This window comes from Triticum urartu, chromosome 6 (genome assembly GCF_003073215.2).
Source record: "Triticum urartu cultivar G1812 chromosome 6, Tu2.1, whole genome shotgun sequence".
Lineage (NCBI taxonomy): Eukaryota > Viridiplantae > Streptophyta > Magnoliopsida > Poales > Poaceae > Triticum > Triticum urartu.
The window spans coordinates 513,578,957-513,597,698 of NC_053027.1; the positions used below are offsets into that span (position 1 = coordinate 513,578,957).

At 47.1% G+C, this 18,742-nt stretch overlaps 1 protein-coding gene across 24 annotated transcripts; it reads left to right on the top strand.

Annotated features, from left to right (window-relative positions):
- Positions 1-552: 552 nt before the first annotated feature.
- On the top strand, positions 553-6,159 carry LOC125514699. Of its 24 annotated transcripts, none has more exons than XR_007286572.1 (10): positions 562-914; positions 1,020-1,110; positions 1,637-1,714; positions 1,843-1,938; positions 2,058-2,141; positions 3,888-3,922; positions 4,007-4,141; positions 4,567-4,638; positions 5,329-5,424; positions 5,500-6,159. XR_007286572.1 is itself a non-coding variant. In XM_048680042.1 (7 exons), exons 1-7 carry the CDS (start codon positions 843-845, stop codon positions 4,082-4,084), a joined length of 534 nt encoding a protein of 177 aa, XP_048535999.1. In that variant the 5' UTR covers positions 562-842; the 3' UTR covers positions 4,085-6,159. The 24 variants fall into 24 exon arrangements, 1 of the variants encoding a protein (XP_048535999.1); XR_007286571.1 differs by lacking the exon at positions 4,567-4,638 and adding an exon at positions 4,728-4,834; XR_007286576.1 differs by having other exon boundaries at positions 4,007-5,559; positions 5,639-5,725; positions 5,801-6,159.
- Positions 6,160-18,742: the final 12,583 nt, after the last annotated feature.

The window sequence follows — 18,742 nt, forward strand, 5'->3', positions numbered from 1 at the left end:
AGCCCGAGACTGAGTGTTTTTATTGCAAGGAAAGTGGTCACTGGAAGCGGAACTACCCCAAATACTTAGCGGACAAGAAGGCCGGCAACACTAAAGGTATATGTGATATACATGTAATTGATGTGTACCTTACCAGTACTCGTAGTAGCTCCTGGGTATTTGATACCGGTGCGGTTGCTCACATTTGTAACTCAAAGCAGGAGCTGCGGAATAAGCGGAGACTGGCGAAGGACGAGGTGACGATGCGCGTCGGGAATGGTTCCAAGGTCGATGTGATCGTCGTCGGCACGCTGCCTCTACATTTACCTACGGGATTAGTTTTAAACCTCAATAATTGTTATTTAGTGCCAGCTTTGAGCATGAACATTGTATCAGAATCACGTTTAATTCGAGATGGCTATTTATTTAAATCCAAGAATAATGGTTGTTTTATTTATATAAAAGATATGTTCTATGATCATGCTTCGATGATGAATGGTTTATTGACATTGACAAGTTAAAAGATGAGCGAGTCCGGCTATCTAGCGGCACCGGCCACGTCTCCTTTTATTCCTCTATGTAGTGCGTCACGATGATAAGTCCCGAACGCTCTCCTCTCCCTTTCCCCTCGCTCGCTTCCTCCTCCCTCACCCGCAGAACCCTAGCCGCTCCTCTCCTCTCCCCAGCCGCCACCGGCCACCTCCCAGCCCTCCTCCTCCGCCTCGTCGCCCTCGCCACCTTGAGCTCGCAGCGAGCGCTCTGCTCTGGCGGCGGCGGCGGTGGCCTCTTGTGGCGGAGCAGGAGGGGGAAGATGGTGGCGGCGGCGCCCTCTGGCGGCGGAGGAAGAGGAGGAGGAGGGGGAGATGGTGGCGCCGACGCTTGTTCAGGGACTCGCTCAAGGTGCTCGAGCCCGACATCCAGCATGCCAACAACCTGTGAGTGCCCTCCCCTCCCCCTCCCTCCCACCGAAATAATCCCCTTCCTCAATTTCTTCAGTCTAGGGTGTGATGTTTTCGACTGAATCCGTCTGTCTCCAACAGCCCCGCTGCGTGCCTCTTCCTCTTCCTCCTACAGGGGACCAACTGCAGCCTCGCTGGCGCCCTCGGCCTCCTCATGTTCCCCATCTACAAGGTACTTCTCTTCTCTCTCCGGCTCTGTGGTTTCGTTGCAGAACTTGTGCCATATATATTCGCCACCATCTTCCCCCTCTGGTTATTATTATGGGGGTGGTGACATTGTGCTCTGGTAGTCTGGTTTCATGTTCCCCATCATGGCTCTGGTTCGTGACATGGTGCTTAAAAGCACTCATCCCGTCCTGATTATTCGCATGCAGTTTTTTGTTTTTGTTTTTACTAATTCACTTCTATCGACATTTTTTTTGTATGTCCCTTTTTATGGCCAGCTTGGCCATTTGTTCTGGAAGGAGTCATTCAACTCGGAAAGAAAAAATAATTTGGGATAGTGGTTGTTCTTTGTGTTTTTTTATTGGTTCATTTTTTGCAATTATAGTTGAGAGATCATTCACTTCACCTCTGGAGCCCTGTTTTTTCCATGCAAGACTAGGAGCAACAACTCTCTTTTTTTGGTTATTTCTCCCTCACTTCAGGATGTTTGTTGTTCATTCTTCTTACCTGCATTTCTCCCCCACTCCAACCAGACAATGGGACTGTTGACCGGATGCAAGAGCTTCTTCAAAAAATCCATGCTGATTTCTGGAATCGCAATTTTGTTCAAGGTAAAACTAGCCAAGCCGGAGACTGCTACAACCCTTTTTTTGCAATGTATAGTTGAGAGAATTCGACCCGGCTGTTGTTACTATGGTTGCTATTGTCAATTATAATTTTTCCTGTCATTGATTTGCAGGATATGTCAGCAACAGAAGATGCAAAGAACAGGGCTGCATACACAAGGGAAAGGAAGCAAATTTTTATTATACTACAGGGGCTAGGGGGTCGACTGGTAAGCATATGGATGTGTTTTTCCTCAGCAGCAACTCTCTTTTTTTGGTTATTTCTCCCTCACTTCAGGATGTTTATTGTTCATTCTTCTTACCTGCATTTCTCCCTCACTCCAACCAGACAATGGGACTGTTGACCGGATGCAAGAGCTTCTTCAAAAAATCCATGCTTTCAGATATTGCAAGGAAGGCTTTCCTTCACAAAGTATGTGCCTCTTTTCGGTAGCTTTCAGCTTGTACTATGTCCTTACATGTATTGAACCTAGAAAAAATATGCATTCATCTGCATTTATGTTATTGTTTTTTTGCGGGTGAGCACATATGTTAATACCGTGTTTTTATTTGCCTCTTTTGTGATAGTTTAAGGTGAAAAAAAAGTATTTATAATTGTGACATGGACTACAGACTTTCCCTATGTTTTTAGGTGTGACGGTTGGTGTCTTGACCACTGATATATGTGTCTGGATTTAGTTGATATACGCCTACTGTGTTTCAGGCGTGGTGTTCTTTCTTGAATAAATTGGCAGATGCTTGCTTCTGTTAATTAAAGCTTCTGCATTAGGAGGTACTGCGTTGTGCTTGAATGCAATGTCTTGGTTTAGAGAGCAGCCAAGCCCAGTCAACAATTAGTACAAGTAGTTATGAGATGAGGCAGCGGACAACAGAGAGAGCCAGTCGCTGTATATGCAATGCATGAAAGTGGATGTTGATTCCATTCAAGTAATGAATAAATAGTACTCCCTCCGTCCCACAATATAAGATGTTATAAGAGAACTTAGGCAATGGGACTGTTGACAGGGTGCAAGAGCTTCTTCAGAAAATCCATGCCGCTTTCCGAAATTGCAATTTTGCTCAAGGTAAAACCAGCCAAGCTAGATGCCAGTCCGTTCCTGCATTGTCGTTGACACAGTTAGGTTCAAACCTGTCTGATCATCTCCTGTAATATGAAAATAATATTAGCTCTTAGATCAATTCAGTTCTTGTAGCACAGCATTCAAACACTTGATGATTTTCCTCTTTGTGCAGCCTTGTTTGAGGCTTTCCTCATTTTAGATCATTCACCTCCGGAGCCCTGTTTTTCCATGCAAGACTAGGAGCAACAGCTCTCTTCTTTTATTTGCTGTTACAACATACAATTGACTTATGCCTAGGTATCATATTGCATTAATAGCCATCTTAGAGTATGGGTCCAGTTATTGCTTAATATGTTGGTTCTATGCTTGAGAGTCTCTTTAGAACTGAAAATTCCATTGGAAATTATTTGTGTTTGTGATACATGGACATGCAACTACAATGGGAAATTGAGTTAAGATACAGTGGACAAGGGATCAGAAATGTTGTTAGTATGACTGATGCCAGCTTGGATTCCCTGGAACCTATTTTCATCTGCTTTTTATGCTTCCATGGTACTGAAATCAGTTAATAATGTTAGACATAATTTTATTTTGCGGATTGTGCCTCACTCTCTTTTTATGCATGCTCCTGATGTACTGATTAGTTGTTATAGTGCATATTTTTGAGGCTATCATCAGGTCAGTGGTTATATGTTGTAAATTTTTCATGGTACTGTTGTAAATTTTTCTTTTGCGTTGCTCCTTTCATGTCTGTTTTTTTAGGAAACTATTTGAACTCTTCCACAGGTCAGTGGTTATATGTTGTTTTTCTTTAGAAGTTTTCTTGCTATGATGAAGTGCACCCTAGGTCCTCGAACTATTTCAGAGGTGTCACGTAGCTTGTCTATGGCAGCTACTGATGAGAATACACATCTATTTATTCCATTGATGAGACCTGTCAAATTTCAGTGCTTTTGTGTTTTAGTCCATGAAAGCTTGTCCTTCTACTGTAAAACAATAGGGATTTCGTTTCTTATGTCTTGGGGTAAAAAATTTGTCATGTTTTCCCTTTAGATGTGGTTCAGTATAGAAAAATATAATTTATGTTGAATCTATAGGATCTGTGCTAAATCTACAGCTACTATTCTGTAAGGTATGCAAGATTTTACCTTTCTGATATGGCTGTAACCCGTAGCAATTGTGCTAAATCCAAAGCTATTATCCTCTTCTGTTCCAGATAGTATGGCGGAGATCTAGAAGAAGGTCCATAGACTGTTCGCCTATGGGAATCACGACCACTGAAGAGAGTATATGACCCATATTCACCTCGTCATGTGTCTTCAGATACAACCCGCTTCAGAGACATGCCTAGGTAGCTACCCTATGCCCAGTTTTACAATTCCTCTGCGTTCTCTAGCTAAAGACAACATAATCAGATTACTTTGTAAATAGCACATTGCATGTATGGTTTACTGTTGCAAATTGTTTATAAATTATCCTTGGTTCTCTTGCCCCCCCCCCCCTTTTAGTTTGGCTTCGTTGATTGATGATGAATTTACAACAATATGGGGTAGAAGCTGTTTATTCTGTTTGAACTAAATCAGTCTCAAGTTAAAATACAGAAGCCCTGGATATGTTTATACCATCCCTGAAAATACTGGGTTTGGATTTTTATGTATGTGTAGTATGTATGTCCTATAAAAATCAAATCATGAAGATGTTTCTTCAATGGAAAAAGTTGTTTTCTTCCTGCTTTAATGTCTTCTATAACATCCCTATTTAGTAACGGTTTTATAGGAGGCCACATTCATGATTCTGTACTAAATTCTTCATAACCTTTCCATGATTATTGGAGTACAATTCTCACAGGTGAGCATGTGGAATATTTGTTATTTACCCTGCTATTATATCTCTCACCATTTTTTGACCTTTAGCTAATATACCATGTATGTTATTAGAAGATGCAGATTGTTCCAACAGTAGTGAGGGTTCCTTATAGAATAGTATAATGCTAACAAGGCTGGGGATTCCAAAAGCTGGATATCATCGCTACAATAAGATTTCCGTATGATACTACTGAAACTAAATTGCCTTTCATAATTTCTATAAACTTGACTGGGAATGTTAATTATCAAATATTAATTACTCTAGAGTTCTCATACTGAAAATAGGCACATGAATCCAAAAGCTGAAGCAATAGTTACCACTTTAATTCCTGCGGGTCTGTACGCTGGTTATGTTAGTAATCACCCCAAAAATAGGTTCTTGGATATTATTTTGCTGACAAATCTGATGTTGTTTCCTTCAACTATCATTAGGTAACACAGACATCACTAATTGTTTCCGCCAATCAAAGTATTACAGAACTTTTGACAGTTTACATGCTTTGATTATAAGCTTGATTACATGCTTTGATTATGAGCCTGGGAAGCAGGCTTGTTTGTCATATGAACCACATGCTACTGCAGGCTTGCTTGTGTTCTTTTCTTAGGGTCCGCCACTCTTGGGTGCCCTTTTGGTTAATGGTCTAGGTGTTTCCTTGCATGATTGCTGCTGCAGGGTTGTAGTCGTACCGGTGGCCATGATTACTCCTCATCAACTTCGTCGTGCTCATGTGGACTATTTATTTCCAGCAACGCCATCAAACCTTCAGAGGTACTGTCCCGCTCACCGTGGTCTGGTTTTGTATCAGTTCACCACCCATAGCAATCATCTATTTTTCCGTTGAAGGTTTCTCTCCGGTTTCCTGCGTCTGTATGCTGATTTGGTCATGGAATTCGAGCACCTCTGGTTTGTCTATTTTCATGGAATGCCACTCTCAAATTAGTCTGGGGTACTGAGCTTTGACCTAAATCCCCAATCAAAACAGATTCCCCATTCCCCAGTCCTCTCTCTGCCCAGCGCCAGTTCCGCCGTCGACTCTGACAAGCGTTCACCAACAACTGCCGCAAAAAAGGTGATTCAAAGCCTGGCTTGTTGTCTCCTTCATTGTCTCCTTCCGCCTCACGGCAATTTCACTCTTCAAACTGAGATCCAAGGTGGTGCTTATGGAGAACATGGACATTGGTGTAACTGACGGTGAGTGGTCGAGCAAACCACCTGGACAGGCAAGGAAACAAAAAAGAACAACGATTTAGCCCATTATCGAATATGACAAGAGCAAGGAAATATGTAACCTCGCAGGTTGGCGGAACTTTATCTGCACAAGTTTTCTCACTCATTGCGCATGTGCAAATTCTGTTCCTCTGCATATTAGTTTTACCATTTGGTGTACAAAAATATTGTTCACCCTACAAAAAATGTATTTGTTCATAAGCTTCTTAGAACACTTTGTATTGTAGCTAATCATTTCCATATGCTCTAATCGGTATCTACGTATTTTTATACTCACTCTATCAGTGCTTGGTTTGAATTCGCTCTTTGCGCCATTGGCGCAACGGGTCATCTAGTTCTTAATGAATCTCGAGCGTAATGCTACACATATTCATAGTGTGAATACCAAAAGATGTAAGGTTGATAATGATAGTCCCACATACTTGTGGCACTGCCGCCTTGGTCACATAGGTGTCAAACGCATGAAGAAGCTCCATGCAGATGGATTTTTAGAGTCTCTTGATTACGAATCATTTGACACGTGTGAACCATGCCTCATGGGTAAAATGACCAAGACTCCGTTTTCAGGAACAATGGAGCGAGCAACCAACTTATTGGAAATCATACATACTGATGTGTGCGGTCCAATGAGTGTTGAGGCTCGCGGTGGCTATCGTTATGTTCTCACCCTCACTGATGACTTGAGTACATATGGGTATGTCTACATAATGAAACACAAGTCTGAGACCTTTGAAAAGTTCAAGGAATTTTAGAGTGAGGTTGAGAATCAACGTGACAAGAAAATCAAGTTCTTGCGATCAGATCGTGGGGGAGAATACTTGAGTCACGAATTTGGTACACACTTAAGAAAATGTGGAATAGTTTCACAACTCACGCCGCATGGAACACCTCAGCGTAATGGTGTGTCCGAACATCGTAATCGCACTCTATTGGATATGGTGTGATCTATGATGTCTCTTACCGATTTACCGTTGTCATTTTGGGGCTATGTTTTAGAGACTGCCGCATTCACTTTAAATAGGGCTCTGTCTAAATCCGTTGAGACGACACCGTATTAATTATGGTTTGGGAAGAAACCTAAGCTGTCATTTCTAAAAGTTTGGGGATGCGATGCTTATGTCAAGAAACTTCGACCTGAAAAGCTCGAACCCAAGTCGGAAAAATGCGTCTTCATAGGATACCCTAAAGAAACTGTTGGGTATACCTTCTACCTCAGATCCGAAGGCAAGATTTTTGTTGCCAAGAATGAGTCCTTTCTAGAGAAAGAGTTTCTCTCGAAAGAAATAAGTGGGAGGAAAGTAGAACTTGATGAAGTATTACCTCTTGAACCGGTAAGTGGCGCAGCTCAAGAAAATATTCCTGAGGTGCCTGCACCGACTAGAGAGGAAGTTAATGATGATGATCATGAAACTTCAGATCAAGTTACTACTGAACTTAGTAGGTCCACGAGGACACGTTCCGCACCAGAGTGGTACGGCAACCTTGTCTTGGAAATCATGTTGTTAGACAACGGTGAACCTTCGAACTATGAAGAAGCGATGGCGGGCCTGGATTCCGACAAATGGCTGGAAGCCATGAAATCCGAGATAGGATCCATGTATGAAAACGAAGTATGGACTTTGACTGACTTGCCCGATGATCGGCGAGCCATAGAAAATAAATGGATCTTTAAGAAGAAGACAGACGCGGATGGTAATGTGACCATCTATAAAGCTCGGCTTGTCGCTAAGGGCTATCGACAAGTTCAAGGGGTTGACTATGATGAGACTTTCTCACCCGTAGCGAAGCTGAAGTCTGTCCGAATCATGTTAGCAATTGACGCATTCCATGATTATGAGATATGGCAAATGGACGTCAAAACGGCATTCCTTAATGGTTTCCTTAAGGAAGAATTGTATATGATGCAGCCGGAAGGTTTTGTCGATCCTAAGAATGCTGACAAGGTGTGCAAGCTCCAACGCTCGATTTATGGGCTGGTGCAAGCATCTCGATGTTGGAACATTCATTTTGATGAGATGATCAAAGCGTTTGGGTTTATGCAGACTTATGGAGAAGCTTGCATTTACAAGAAAGTGAGTGGGAGCTCTGTAGCATTTCTCATATTGTATGTGGATGACATACTGTTGATGGGAAATGATATAGAATTCTTGGAAAGCATAAAGGCCTACTTGAACAAGCGTTTTTCAATGAAGGACCTTGGAGAAGCTGCTTATATATTAGGCATCAAGATCTATAGAGATAGATCGAGACGCCTCATTGGTCTTTCACAGAGTACGTACCTTGACAAGATATTGAAGAAGTTCAAAATGGATCAGTCAAAGAAGGGGTTCTTGCCTGTATTGCAAGGTACGAGATTGAGCACGGCTCAATGCCCGACCACGGCAGAAGATAGAGAAAAGATGAGTGTCGTCCCCTATGCCTCGGCCATAGGGTCTATCATGTATGCTATGCTGTGTACCAGACCTGATGTAAACATTGTCATAAGTTTGGTAGGAAGGTACCAAAGTAATCCCGGCATGGAACACTGGACAGCGGCCAAGAATATCCTGAAGTACCTGAAAAGGACTAAGGACATGTTTCTCATGTATGGAGGTGACGAAGAGCTCGTCGTAAAGCGTTATGTCGATGCTAGCTTAAACATAGATCTGGATGACTCTAAGTCACAAACCGGATACGTGTATATTTTAAATGGTGGGGCAGTAAGCTGGTGCAGTTGCAAGCAAAGCGTTGTTGCGGGATCTACATGCGAAGCGGAGTACATGGCAGCCTCGGAGGCAGCACAAGAAGCAGTTTGGGTGAAGGAGTTCATTACCGACCTAGGAGTCATACCCAATGCGTCAGGCCCGATGACTCTTCTGTGACAACACTACAGCTATTGCCCTTTCCAAGGAGCCCAGGTTTCACAGGAGGACCGGGCATATCAAGCGTCGCTTCAACTCCATTCGTGAAAGTGTTCAAAATGGAGACATAGAGATTTGTAAAGTACATACGGACGTGAATGTGGCAGATCCGTCGACTAAACCTCTCCTTAGAGCAAAACATGATCAACACCAGAACTGCATGGGTGTTCGATTCATCACAATGTAACTAGAATATTGACTCTAGTGCAAGTGGGAGACTATTGGAAATATGCCCTAGAGGCAATAATAAAATGTTTATTATTATATTTCTTTGTTCATGATAATTGTCTATTGTTCATGCTATAATTGTGTTATCCGGAAATCGTAATACATGTGTGAATACATAGACCACAACATGTCCCTAGTGAGCCTCTAGTTGACTAGCTCGTTGATCAAAAGATAGTCATGGTTTCCTGACTATGGATATTGGATGTGATGGACAAGACCCAATCCTAAGCATAGCTCAAAGATCGTGTAGTTCGTTTGCTGTAGCTTTTCCGAATGTCAAGTATCATTTCCTTAGACCATGAGATTGTGCAACTCCCGGATACCGTAGGAGTGCCTTGGGTGTGCCAAACGTCACAACGTAATTGGGTGATTATAAAGGTACATTACAGGTATCTCCGAAAGTATCTGTTGGGTTGGCACGAATCGAGACTGGGATTTGTCACTTCGTATGACGGAGAGGTATCTCTGGGCCCACTCGGTAATGCATCATCATAATGAGCTCAATATGACCAAGTGGTTGATCACGGGATCATGCATTACGGCACGAGTAAAGTGACTTGCCGGTAACAAGATTGAACGAGGTATTGGGATACCGACGATCGAGTCTCGGGCAAGTAACGTACCGATTGACAAAGGGAATTGTATATGGATTGATTGAATCCTCGACATCGTGGTTCATCCGATGAGATCATCGTGGAGCATGTGGGAGCCAACATGGGTATCTAGATCCCGCTGTTGGTTATTGACCGAAGATTCGTCTCGGTCATGTCTGTATGTCTCCCGAACCCGTAGGGTCTACACACTTAAGGTTCGGTGATGCTAGGGTTGTAGAGATATTAGTATGCAGTAACCCAAAAGTTGTTCGGAGTCCCGGATGAGATCCAGGACGTCACGAGGAGTTCCGGTATGGTCCGGAGGTAAAGATTTATATATGGTAAGTCAAGTTTTGGCCATCGGGAAGGTTTCGGGGGTTACCGGTATTGTACCGGGACCATCGGAAGGGTCCCGGGGGTCCACCAGGTGGGGCCACCTATCCCGGAGGGCCCCATGGGCTGAATTGGGTGGGGAACCAGCCCCTAGTGGGCTGGTGCGCCCCCCTTGGGCCTGCCCTGCGCCTAGGGTTGGGAAACCCTAGGGGTGGGGGCGCCCCCCACTTGGCTTGGGGGGGAAGCCTCCCTTCGCCGCCGCCCCCTTGGAGATCCATCTCCCTAGGGCCGGCGCCCACCCAAGGCCCCTATATAAAGAGGGGGGAGGGAGGGCAGCCGCACCCCTTGCTCTTGGCGCCTCCCTCTCCCTCCGTAACACCTCTCCTCCCCGCTTGCGCTTGGCGAAGCCCTGCCGGGATCCTGCTGCATCCACCACCACGCCGTCGTGCTGCTGGATCTTCATCAACCTCTCCTGCCCCCTTGCTGGATCAAGAAGGAGGAGACGTCTTCCTAACCGTACATGTGTTGAACGCGGAGGTGTCGTCCATTCGGCACTAGGTCATCGGTGATTTGAATCATGTCGAGTACGACTCCGTCAACCCCGTTCTCTTGTACGCTTCCGCGCGCGATCTACAAGGGTATGTAGATGCACTCCTCTCTCCCTCGTTTCTAGATGACTCCATAGATTGATCTTGGTGATGCGTAGAAAATTTTAAAATTCTGCTATGTTCCCCAATAGTTAGGGTTACATAGAGTCGGTTATAATAGTAGGAGATCTACATATCCGTATCGCCAAGCTTGCCTTCCACGCCAAGAAAAGTCTCTTCCGGACACGGGACGAAGTCTTCAATCTTGTACCTTCATAGTCCAGGAGTCCGGCTGAAGGTATAGTCCGGCCATCCGGACACCCCCTAATCCAGGACTCCCTCAGTAGCCCCCGAACCAGGCTTCAATGACGATGAGTCCGACGCGCAGATTGTCTTCGGCATTGCAAGGCGGGTTCTCCTCCAAATTTCGTGTACCTGGTGAATAAAGTCCGGTTTCTTATGAATGTTGCGCTCCTTGGCTTCTACGCCCAATAATGGTCGTCTCCCACGTGTCAAACGAATATGAGAAGTCTGAGTGTTTCTACATCCACACCCCTAGCCGCGTAAATGAGCCGCCCATTTAAGGGGACGAGGATTTAGATCCAAACCACACCTTCTTCCCTTCACGAGTGTTCATCGGAGCACATCTGACAAAGGTTCATTCCACCATGGCCAGCCGTCGCAACTCCTCCTTTCGCCCTTCCAGCCCTCAGCCTGGATATTGGGAGAGATGCTCTATCCCGCATAGCGAGCTAGTGATGCTCCAGACCAATGGATTTCTCCCCCCGGCCTATATGGTCCCGGTTTGAGCCAGTCTTGCCATCTATAATGGCGGAGAGCAAGCGGAGAGTGCCCCTAATCCCTCCAAAGGAGAGCGGGTATGCCTTGTCCCTTATTTAATAAGAGGGCTCAAATTTCCAATCCATCTGTTTCTCCGGGGGCTCCTGGAGTTCTATGGCCTCCAGCTACACAATCTTACGCCTGCCTCCGTATTGCATATCGCGGGCTTCGTAGCCCTCTGCGAGCTGTTCTTGGGTGTTGAGGCTCATTTCGGGCTGTGGAAAGAGCTATTCTGCCTTGTGCCCCATTCTCAGAAGGGGTCAATATATCAAGTGGGCGGAGCCGAAGTGTGGCGCATCGCTGGGACCGGATATCTATCCGGAACCCCGAAGAAGGCGTCCGAGGACTGGCCTTCGGAATGGTTTTACATAGAGGACGTCCAGCTGCCGGATCCTGTCCGGATCGGCCTCCCTGAGTTCGACAGTGCTCCACTAAAGAAGCGCCTAAGTTGGCGTCCACGAAGCCCTCAGAGGGAAAGTGACGAGGACGTTCGTTACCTGATGGGCCGGATAAGATTGTTAGCTCATTCTGGACTGACCATGAATGGGGCATGGCCGCATGCATCATGCGAGGGGTGCAGCCGCTACAGTATAGAGGCCACCCCATGTGGGACTTCAACGGGGAGGACGACGCCACCCGCTACGGCCGTAAGGGGCCGGATTCGACTGCGGCTCTAACAAAGACCTTGTCCGCTTTGTACAAGGGAGAAGAGGAGGAATTTCTCTGCGTCGACCCATAGGGTGGATTTTCTATGTACAATCCCCCAAGCTGGGTAAGTGGTCACATTTACTTGCCCATCCGTTTTATATTCCCATTGTTAAATATTCAGTCTAACGACTTCAATGCAGGAACTGCGCCAGGCTGTTAAAGAAATAAACAGCCCTCCTCCACAACCCGAGGACCCAGGACGGTCCCTCGACCCGGCCTCTCAAGAGGATCCGGACTTATCTGTGGAGCTGATTGATGGAGTGTTCCATCAATTGAGCAAGGACAACGCCTTGGTGGCCATTACAGCTGATTACCCAGGGCTAATCCCGGCCTCCCAGGTAACTGAGATCGAAGTCCCAGTACCCCGAATAGGGGTCCGCGCTCTCGTGTTTTCAGTTTCCTGATTACAACCGAGCTTTGCAGGGGAGGTTTTTTAGACGGGAGGCCGAACCTGCGGTGACAAGCCAACGAGGGGCCGCAGGGCCCCGTGGGCAGAAAAGAGGTGCAGTCCGGACCGAGGCGTCAGCGCGAAGGTATGGCGCGCCCCCTTATCCCAGGTGTTATACCTGCAAGGCATATTAACACGCGTGCTCTCTTCAGGACAAAGAGACCTCGCCAGACTATATCCGGAGAGGCTACCAATCGCGCCTCCACCAGCCAGGCTCCAAAGCCTGGTCCGGAGGCGGAGGCGAACACAAGGCGCGCACCGGACGTCCCTCCGACGGAGGATGTGGACAGGTTGTCTGCCACCCATTCTGAGGTGGAGAGTGCCATGAACCACAGGCGTCGCCGGACAATTCTTCGCGACGCTTGTTTCTCTCCCAAGAGGCATTAGATGCCTTCAATTCGGGAGATGCGTACCTCCATGCCGCTCAAAATGGTCTAGCCAGAGCCACGGAGCAATTTTGGTAATTATATATATATATACCAGTAGCTCCCGAGACTTGAAACAGTTAGGATAACTAATTTAAGGATCATTTGTTATGCAGGTTCTTACAGAAAAGAATTCCCTACTGTCCAAGGAGCTGGAAGAGTGCAAAGCCCAACTTGAGGCCGCACTAGCCGCGGCAGGGGAGCCCAAGGAGACCCCCTCTTGTAATATACACTTCGAAAGATAAGTATTTTGCGAAGCACGGCATGGATGCGAATCTGACAAATGAAATTGCAGATGGCGCCGGATTGAATCCGAAAAGGCAACACCTTCTACGCCAGCTGAAGGCTGGTGAGAAGGTGCTGACAAAGGTGAGGCGGGAGAAGAACGATCTCCAAGATGCCAACACCAAGCTGGGCGTCGACCTGAAATATGTTCGTGCCCAGCTGTCAGACTCCATTAAGGAGAATCAGCGGCTTCGGCGCGGCATATTTAGTAAGTGCTTGAACGAACCTTTGAAAAAAAGTTCAGCGGGGAAGTCGACTAACAGAGTAATGTCTGTAGGTGTGCTAACAGGTCGTCCTGCAGAGGAGATGCCCGGTTCTACGGGTGACCTTCTTCCCGAGCTCTCGCAACTGCTCGAGCGAGTTCGGCAGGCGATGCAAGGCGTCGCCCAGGCTTTGTGGCCATCCATCTCCATGCCCGAAGGTCTTGGAGAGCTTGCGGAGAAGCTAAAGGGAGCACGGCGGCGCTTCCGATTGTGGAAGATATCGGCCTGCCGTCAAGGCGCTAGGGAGGCCTGGGCCATGCGGTACACAAAGGCTGACCCCAACCACATGGCCGAGGTCGGTCCTGTGGGGCCCGATGGGAAGGAGATCCCTGTAAGCTTAGTATACGGCCAAGTAGAATTGGCCGCAAAGTATTCCCAGCAGGACTGTAAATTAGACAGCCTGTTAGATGGTATTGAAGAGGAATACAATCAGTCAGAATGACTATGTAATTTAATTGACATTTATAATGCCTTCTAGCCGGATTGTAGATCATTTGTCATGGCCGACCTTTTCGCTTCAGCCTCGGGACCTGACGGTCCGGAGTGTGTCCGAATTCCCATGCGGTTATATAAGAACCGGGGAATGCATGGAGACTAGGCGTAGGGGTCATTAGTGCATGAACAGACAAGTGCCCGACTAGTTATGTTATATTACATGGTTAGTAAGAAACATCTTCCAGGGAGAATAGTTCCATTAGGGGTTCCTTTCCCTGGGAGGCATGCCCTAAAGTGCATGCCCATTCTGCGAAAAAGACGCGGGAAAAAGCATCTGGGGGCGCATAAATAAATAAGTGAAAAGATCATCTTTTAGGTCACCGACCGAATATTCCCTTAAGAACGCTAGCTTTTGGCTTCACCCAGTCTGAGATACACATCCGGCTGATTCGGCAGTAACAATCGCAGAGGTGTTCCCTTTACCGCTTAGCCGAATAATCGGGAACGTAGGGGTAAGCACAGGAGCCAGGCAACCCAGCTTGGCCAAAACTTAAGTCATATCGATGCATATAATGGTGAAATAAAAGGTACATGCAAAAGTGTAACACATGTGTTGGGCATGAAACCCGTATAAATAAGCTTCTGTTAAAAGAAGCCCCCAGGTTTAATGAGTGCAAATAGCACGTCATTTGATGAGCCTTTAAAGGCTATAAGAGAAATGAAGGGGAGAAGGAGAGAAATGTAAGACAGACAGTATATAAAAAATGGACAGAGGAAGGAGACGAACACAGAGTCCGGCGCTAGGCATAGAATCTTCGGAGACGGGCTATGTTTCATGGGTTCGGCTCGAGTCGGTTATCCGATGCATCTCGCAGGCGGTATGCTCCACCATTCAGGACTTGGTCAATTATGAAAGGACCTTCCCACTTGGGCTTGAGTTTGTCCTTTTTCTTGTCCGGCAGGCGTAGAACTAATTCGCCAACGTTGTAATTTTTGGCCCGTACTTCTCTGCTTTGGTATCTTCGAGCCTGCTGTTGATAGAATGCGGAACGGGCTTTTGCCACGTCACGCTCCTCCTCCAATGCGTCCAAACTGTCCTGCCGATCGAGCTCAGCTTCTCTTTCTTTGTACATGCGCACTCGAGGTGAGTCATGAATTATGTCGCAAGGCAAAACTGCCTCTGCGCCGTACACCATAAAGAATGGTGTGTATCCGGTGGTGTGATTCGGCGTGGTCCGCAGCCCCCAGAGTACGGAGTCGAGCTCCTCTACCCAGTGTGTGTTAGATTCCTTGAGGGACCGCACTAATCTGGGTTTGATGCCGCTCATGATAAGACCATTTGCACGTTCGACCTGGCCGTTAGTTTGTGGGTGATAGACGGAAGCATAATCGAGCTTGATGCCCATGTTTTTGCACCAGAGTTTTACCTCATCGGCCGTAAAGTTCGTGCCATTATCAGTGATGATGTTGTGGGGGACGCCGTAACGGTGTACAACCCCGGATATAAAGTCTATCATCGGTCCGGATTCGGCCGTCTTAACAGGCTTGGCTTCTATCCATTTGATGAACTTATCCACCATGACCAATAAGTATTTTTGCTTGTGGGTTCCGCCTTTAAGGGGTCCAACCATGTCAAGCCCCCAGATCGCGAAGGGCCAAGTGATGGGGATAGCTTGGAGGGCGGTGGGTGGCATATGGCTTTGGTTTGCAAAGAGCTGGCAACCGGCGCATCGTTGGACTGAGTCCTGGGCGTCTGCCCGGGCCGTCGGCCAATAAAAGCCTGTACGGAAGGCCTTGCTTACAAGGGACCGAGCTACAGCGTGATGACCGCCGAGTCTGGCATGAATTTCAGCCAGGAGGTTCCGCCCTTCCTCTTCGGAGATGCACCTTTGAAGGACTCCGACAGTGCTTTTCTTATAAAGCTCTCCCTCGTGGACTTTGTAGGCTTTGGATCGCCGCACTATGCAGCGTGCCTCATTTTGGTCCTCAGGGAGTTCCTTCCTAGTAAGGTAGGTGAGGAATGGTTCTGTCCATGGGGCGATGACGACCATTATTACGTGGGCTGAAGGTGTTATTTCATTGGCAGAGCCTCCGATTGTGTCAGAATGTTCGGTGTCGGGCAGTGCGGTTGGGTCCGGGCTCTTATTGTTCGGCTCCCCTTCCCATACTACGGATGGCTTGAACAGCCTTTCCAAGAAGATGTTGGAGGGACTACATCGCGTTTTGCGCCGATGCGTGCCAGGACATCTACCGCCTGATTATTTTCCCGGGCTATATGGTGAAATTCAAGCCCTTCGAACCGAGCAGACATTTTTAGGACGGCGTTGCGGTAAGCTGCCATTTTTGGATCCTTGGCAGGGAAGTCTCCATTTATTTGGGATATTGCAAGGTTCGAGTCCCCGCGCACCTCTAGGCATTGAATGCCCATGGATACTGCCATCCGGAGACCATGTAAAAGGGCCTCATATTCGGCTGCATTGTTGGAGTCTGTGTACATAATTTGGAGTACGTATTGAACTGTGCCTCCTGTGGGGGACGTCAAAACTGTTGGAAATAGGCCCTAGAGGCAATAATAAAATGGTTATTATTATATTTCTTTGTTCATGATAATTGTCTATTGTTCATGCTATAATTGTGTTATCCGGAAATCGTAATACATGTGTGAATACATAGACCACAACACGTCCCTAGTGAGCCTCTAGTTGACTAGCTCGTTGATCAAAAGATAGTCATGGTTTCCTGACTATGGACATTGGATGTCATTGATAACGGGATCACATCATTAGGAGAATGATGTGATGGACAAGACCCAATCCTAAGCTTAGCTCAAATATCGTGTAGTTCGTTTGCTGTAGCTTTTCTGAATGTCAAGTATCATTTCCTTAGACCATGAGATTGTGCAACTCCCGGATACCGTAGGAATGCCTTGGGTGTGCCAAACGTCACAACGTAACTGGGTGGCTATAAAGGTACATTACAGGTATCTCCAAAATGTCTGTTGGGTTGGCACGAATCGAGACTGGGATTTGTCGCTCCGTATGACGGAGAGGTATCTCTGGGCCCACTCGGTAATGCATCATCATAATGAGCTCAATGTGATCAAGTGGTTGATCACGGGATCATGCATTACTGTGCGAGTAAAGTGACTTGCCAGTAACGAGATTGAACAAGGTATTGGGATACCGATGATCGAGTCTCGGACAAGTAACGTACCGATTGACAAAGGGAATTGAATACGGGATTGATTAAGTCCTCGACATCGTGGTTCATCCGATGAGATCATCGAGGAGCATGTGGGAGCCAACATGGGTATCCAGATCCCGTTGTTGGTTATTGACCGGAGAGGCGTCTCGGTCATGTCTGCGTGTCTCCCGAACCCGTAGGGTCTACACACTTAAGGTTCGGTGACGCTAGGGTTGTAGAGATATTAGTATGCAGTAACCTGAAAGTTGTTCGGAGTCCCGGATGATATCCCGGACGTCACGAGGAGTTTCGGAATGGTCCGGAGGTAAAGATTTATATATAGGAAGTCCAGTTTCGGCCAGCGGGAAGGTTTCGGGGGTTACCGGTATTGTACCGGGACCATCGGAAGGGTCCCGAGGGTCCACCGGATGGGGCCACCTATCCCGGAGGGCGCCATGGGCTGAAGTGGCGTGGGAACCAGCCCCTGATGGGCTGGTGCGCCCCACCCAAGGGCCCAAGGCGCCTAGGGTTGGAAACCCTAGGGGGCCGTTGCCCCACGAGGGGGCATGCGCCCCCCCTGGTTGGAAACCCTAAGGGGGCCGTTGCCCCCAGGGGCCGCCCCCCTTTTAGATGGGATCTCCAAGGGGGCATGCACCCTCCTAGCCCCTATATATAGTGGAAGGGAGGGAGGGCAGCCGCACCTTGCTCTTGGAGCCTCCCTCTCCCTTCGTAACACCTCTCCTCCCCGCTTGTGCTTGGCGAAGCCCTACCGGGATCCTGCTGCATCCACCACCACGCTGTCGTGCTGCTGGATCTTCATCAACCTCTCCTTCCCCCTTGCTGGATCAAGAAGGAGGAGACGTCTTCCTAACCGTACATGTGTTGAACACGGAGGTGCTGTCCGTTCGGCACTTGGTCATCGGTGATTTGGATCACGGCGAGTACGACTCCATCATCCCCGTTCACTTGAACGCTTCCGCTCGCGATCTACAAGGGTATGTAGATGCACTCTTCTCTCCCTCGTTGCTAGATGACTCCATAGATTGATCTTGGTGATGCGTAGAAAATTTTAAAATTCTGCTACGTTCCCCAACAGTGGCATCATGAGCTAGGTCTATGTGTAGTTACTATGCACGAGTAGAACACAAAGTAGTTGTGGGCGTCGATATTGTCAATTTTCTTGCCGTTACTAGTCTTATCTTGATTCGGCGACATCGTGGGATGAAGCGGCCCGGACCAACCTTACACATACGCTTACGTGAGACCGGTTCCACCAACTGACATGCACTAGTTGCTTAAGGTGGCTGGCGGGTGGCTGTCTCTCCCACTTTAGTCGGATCGGATTCGATGAACAGGGTCCTTATGAAGGGTAAATAGAAATTGGCAATTCACGTTGTGGTTTTGGCGTAGGTAAGAAACGTTCTTGCTAGAAACCTATAGCAGCCACATAAAAACTTGCAACAACAATTAGAGGACGTCTAACTTGTTTTTGCAGCAAGTGTTTTGTGATGTGATATGGCCAAAGGTTGTGATGAATGATGAATGATATATGTGATGTATGAGATTGATCATGTTCTTGTAATAGGAATCACGACTTGCATGTCGATGAGTATGACAACCGGCAGGAGCCA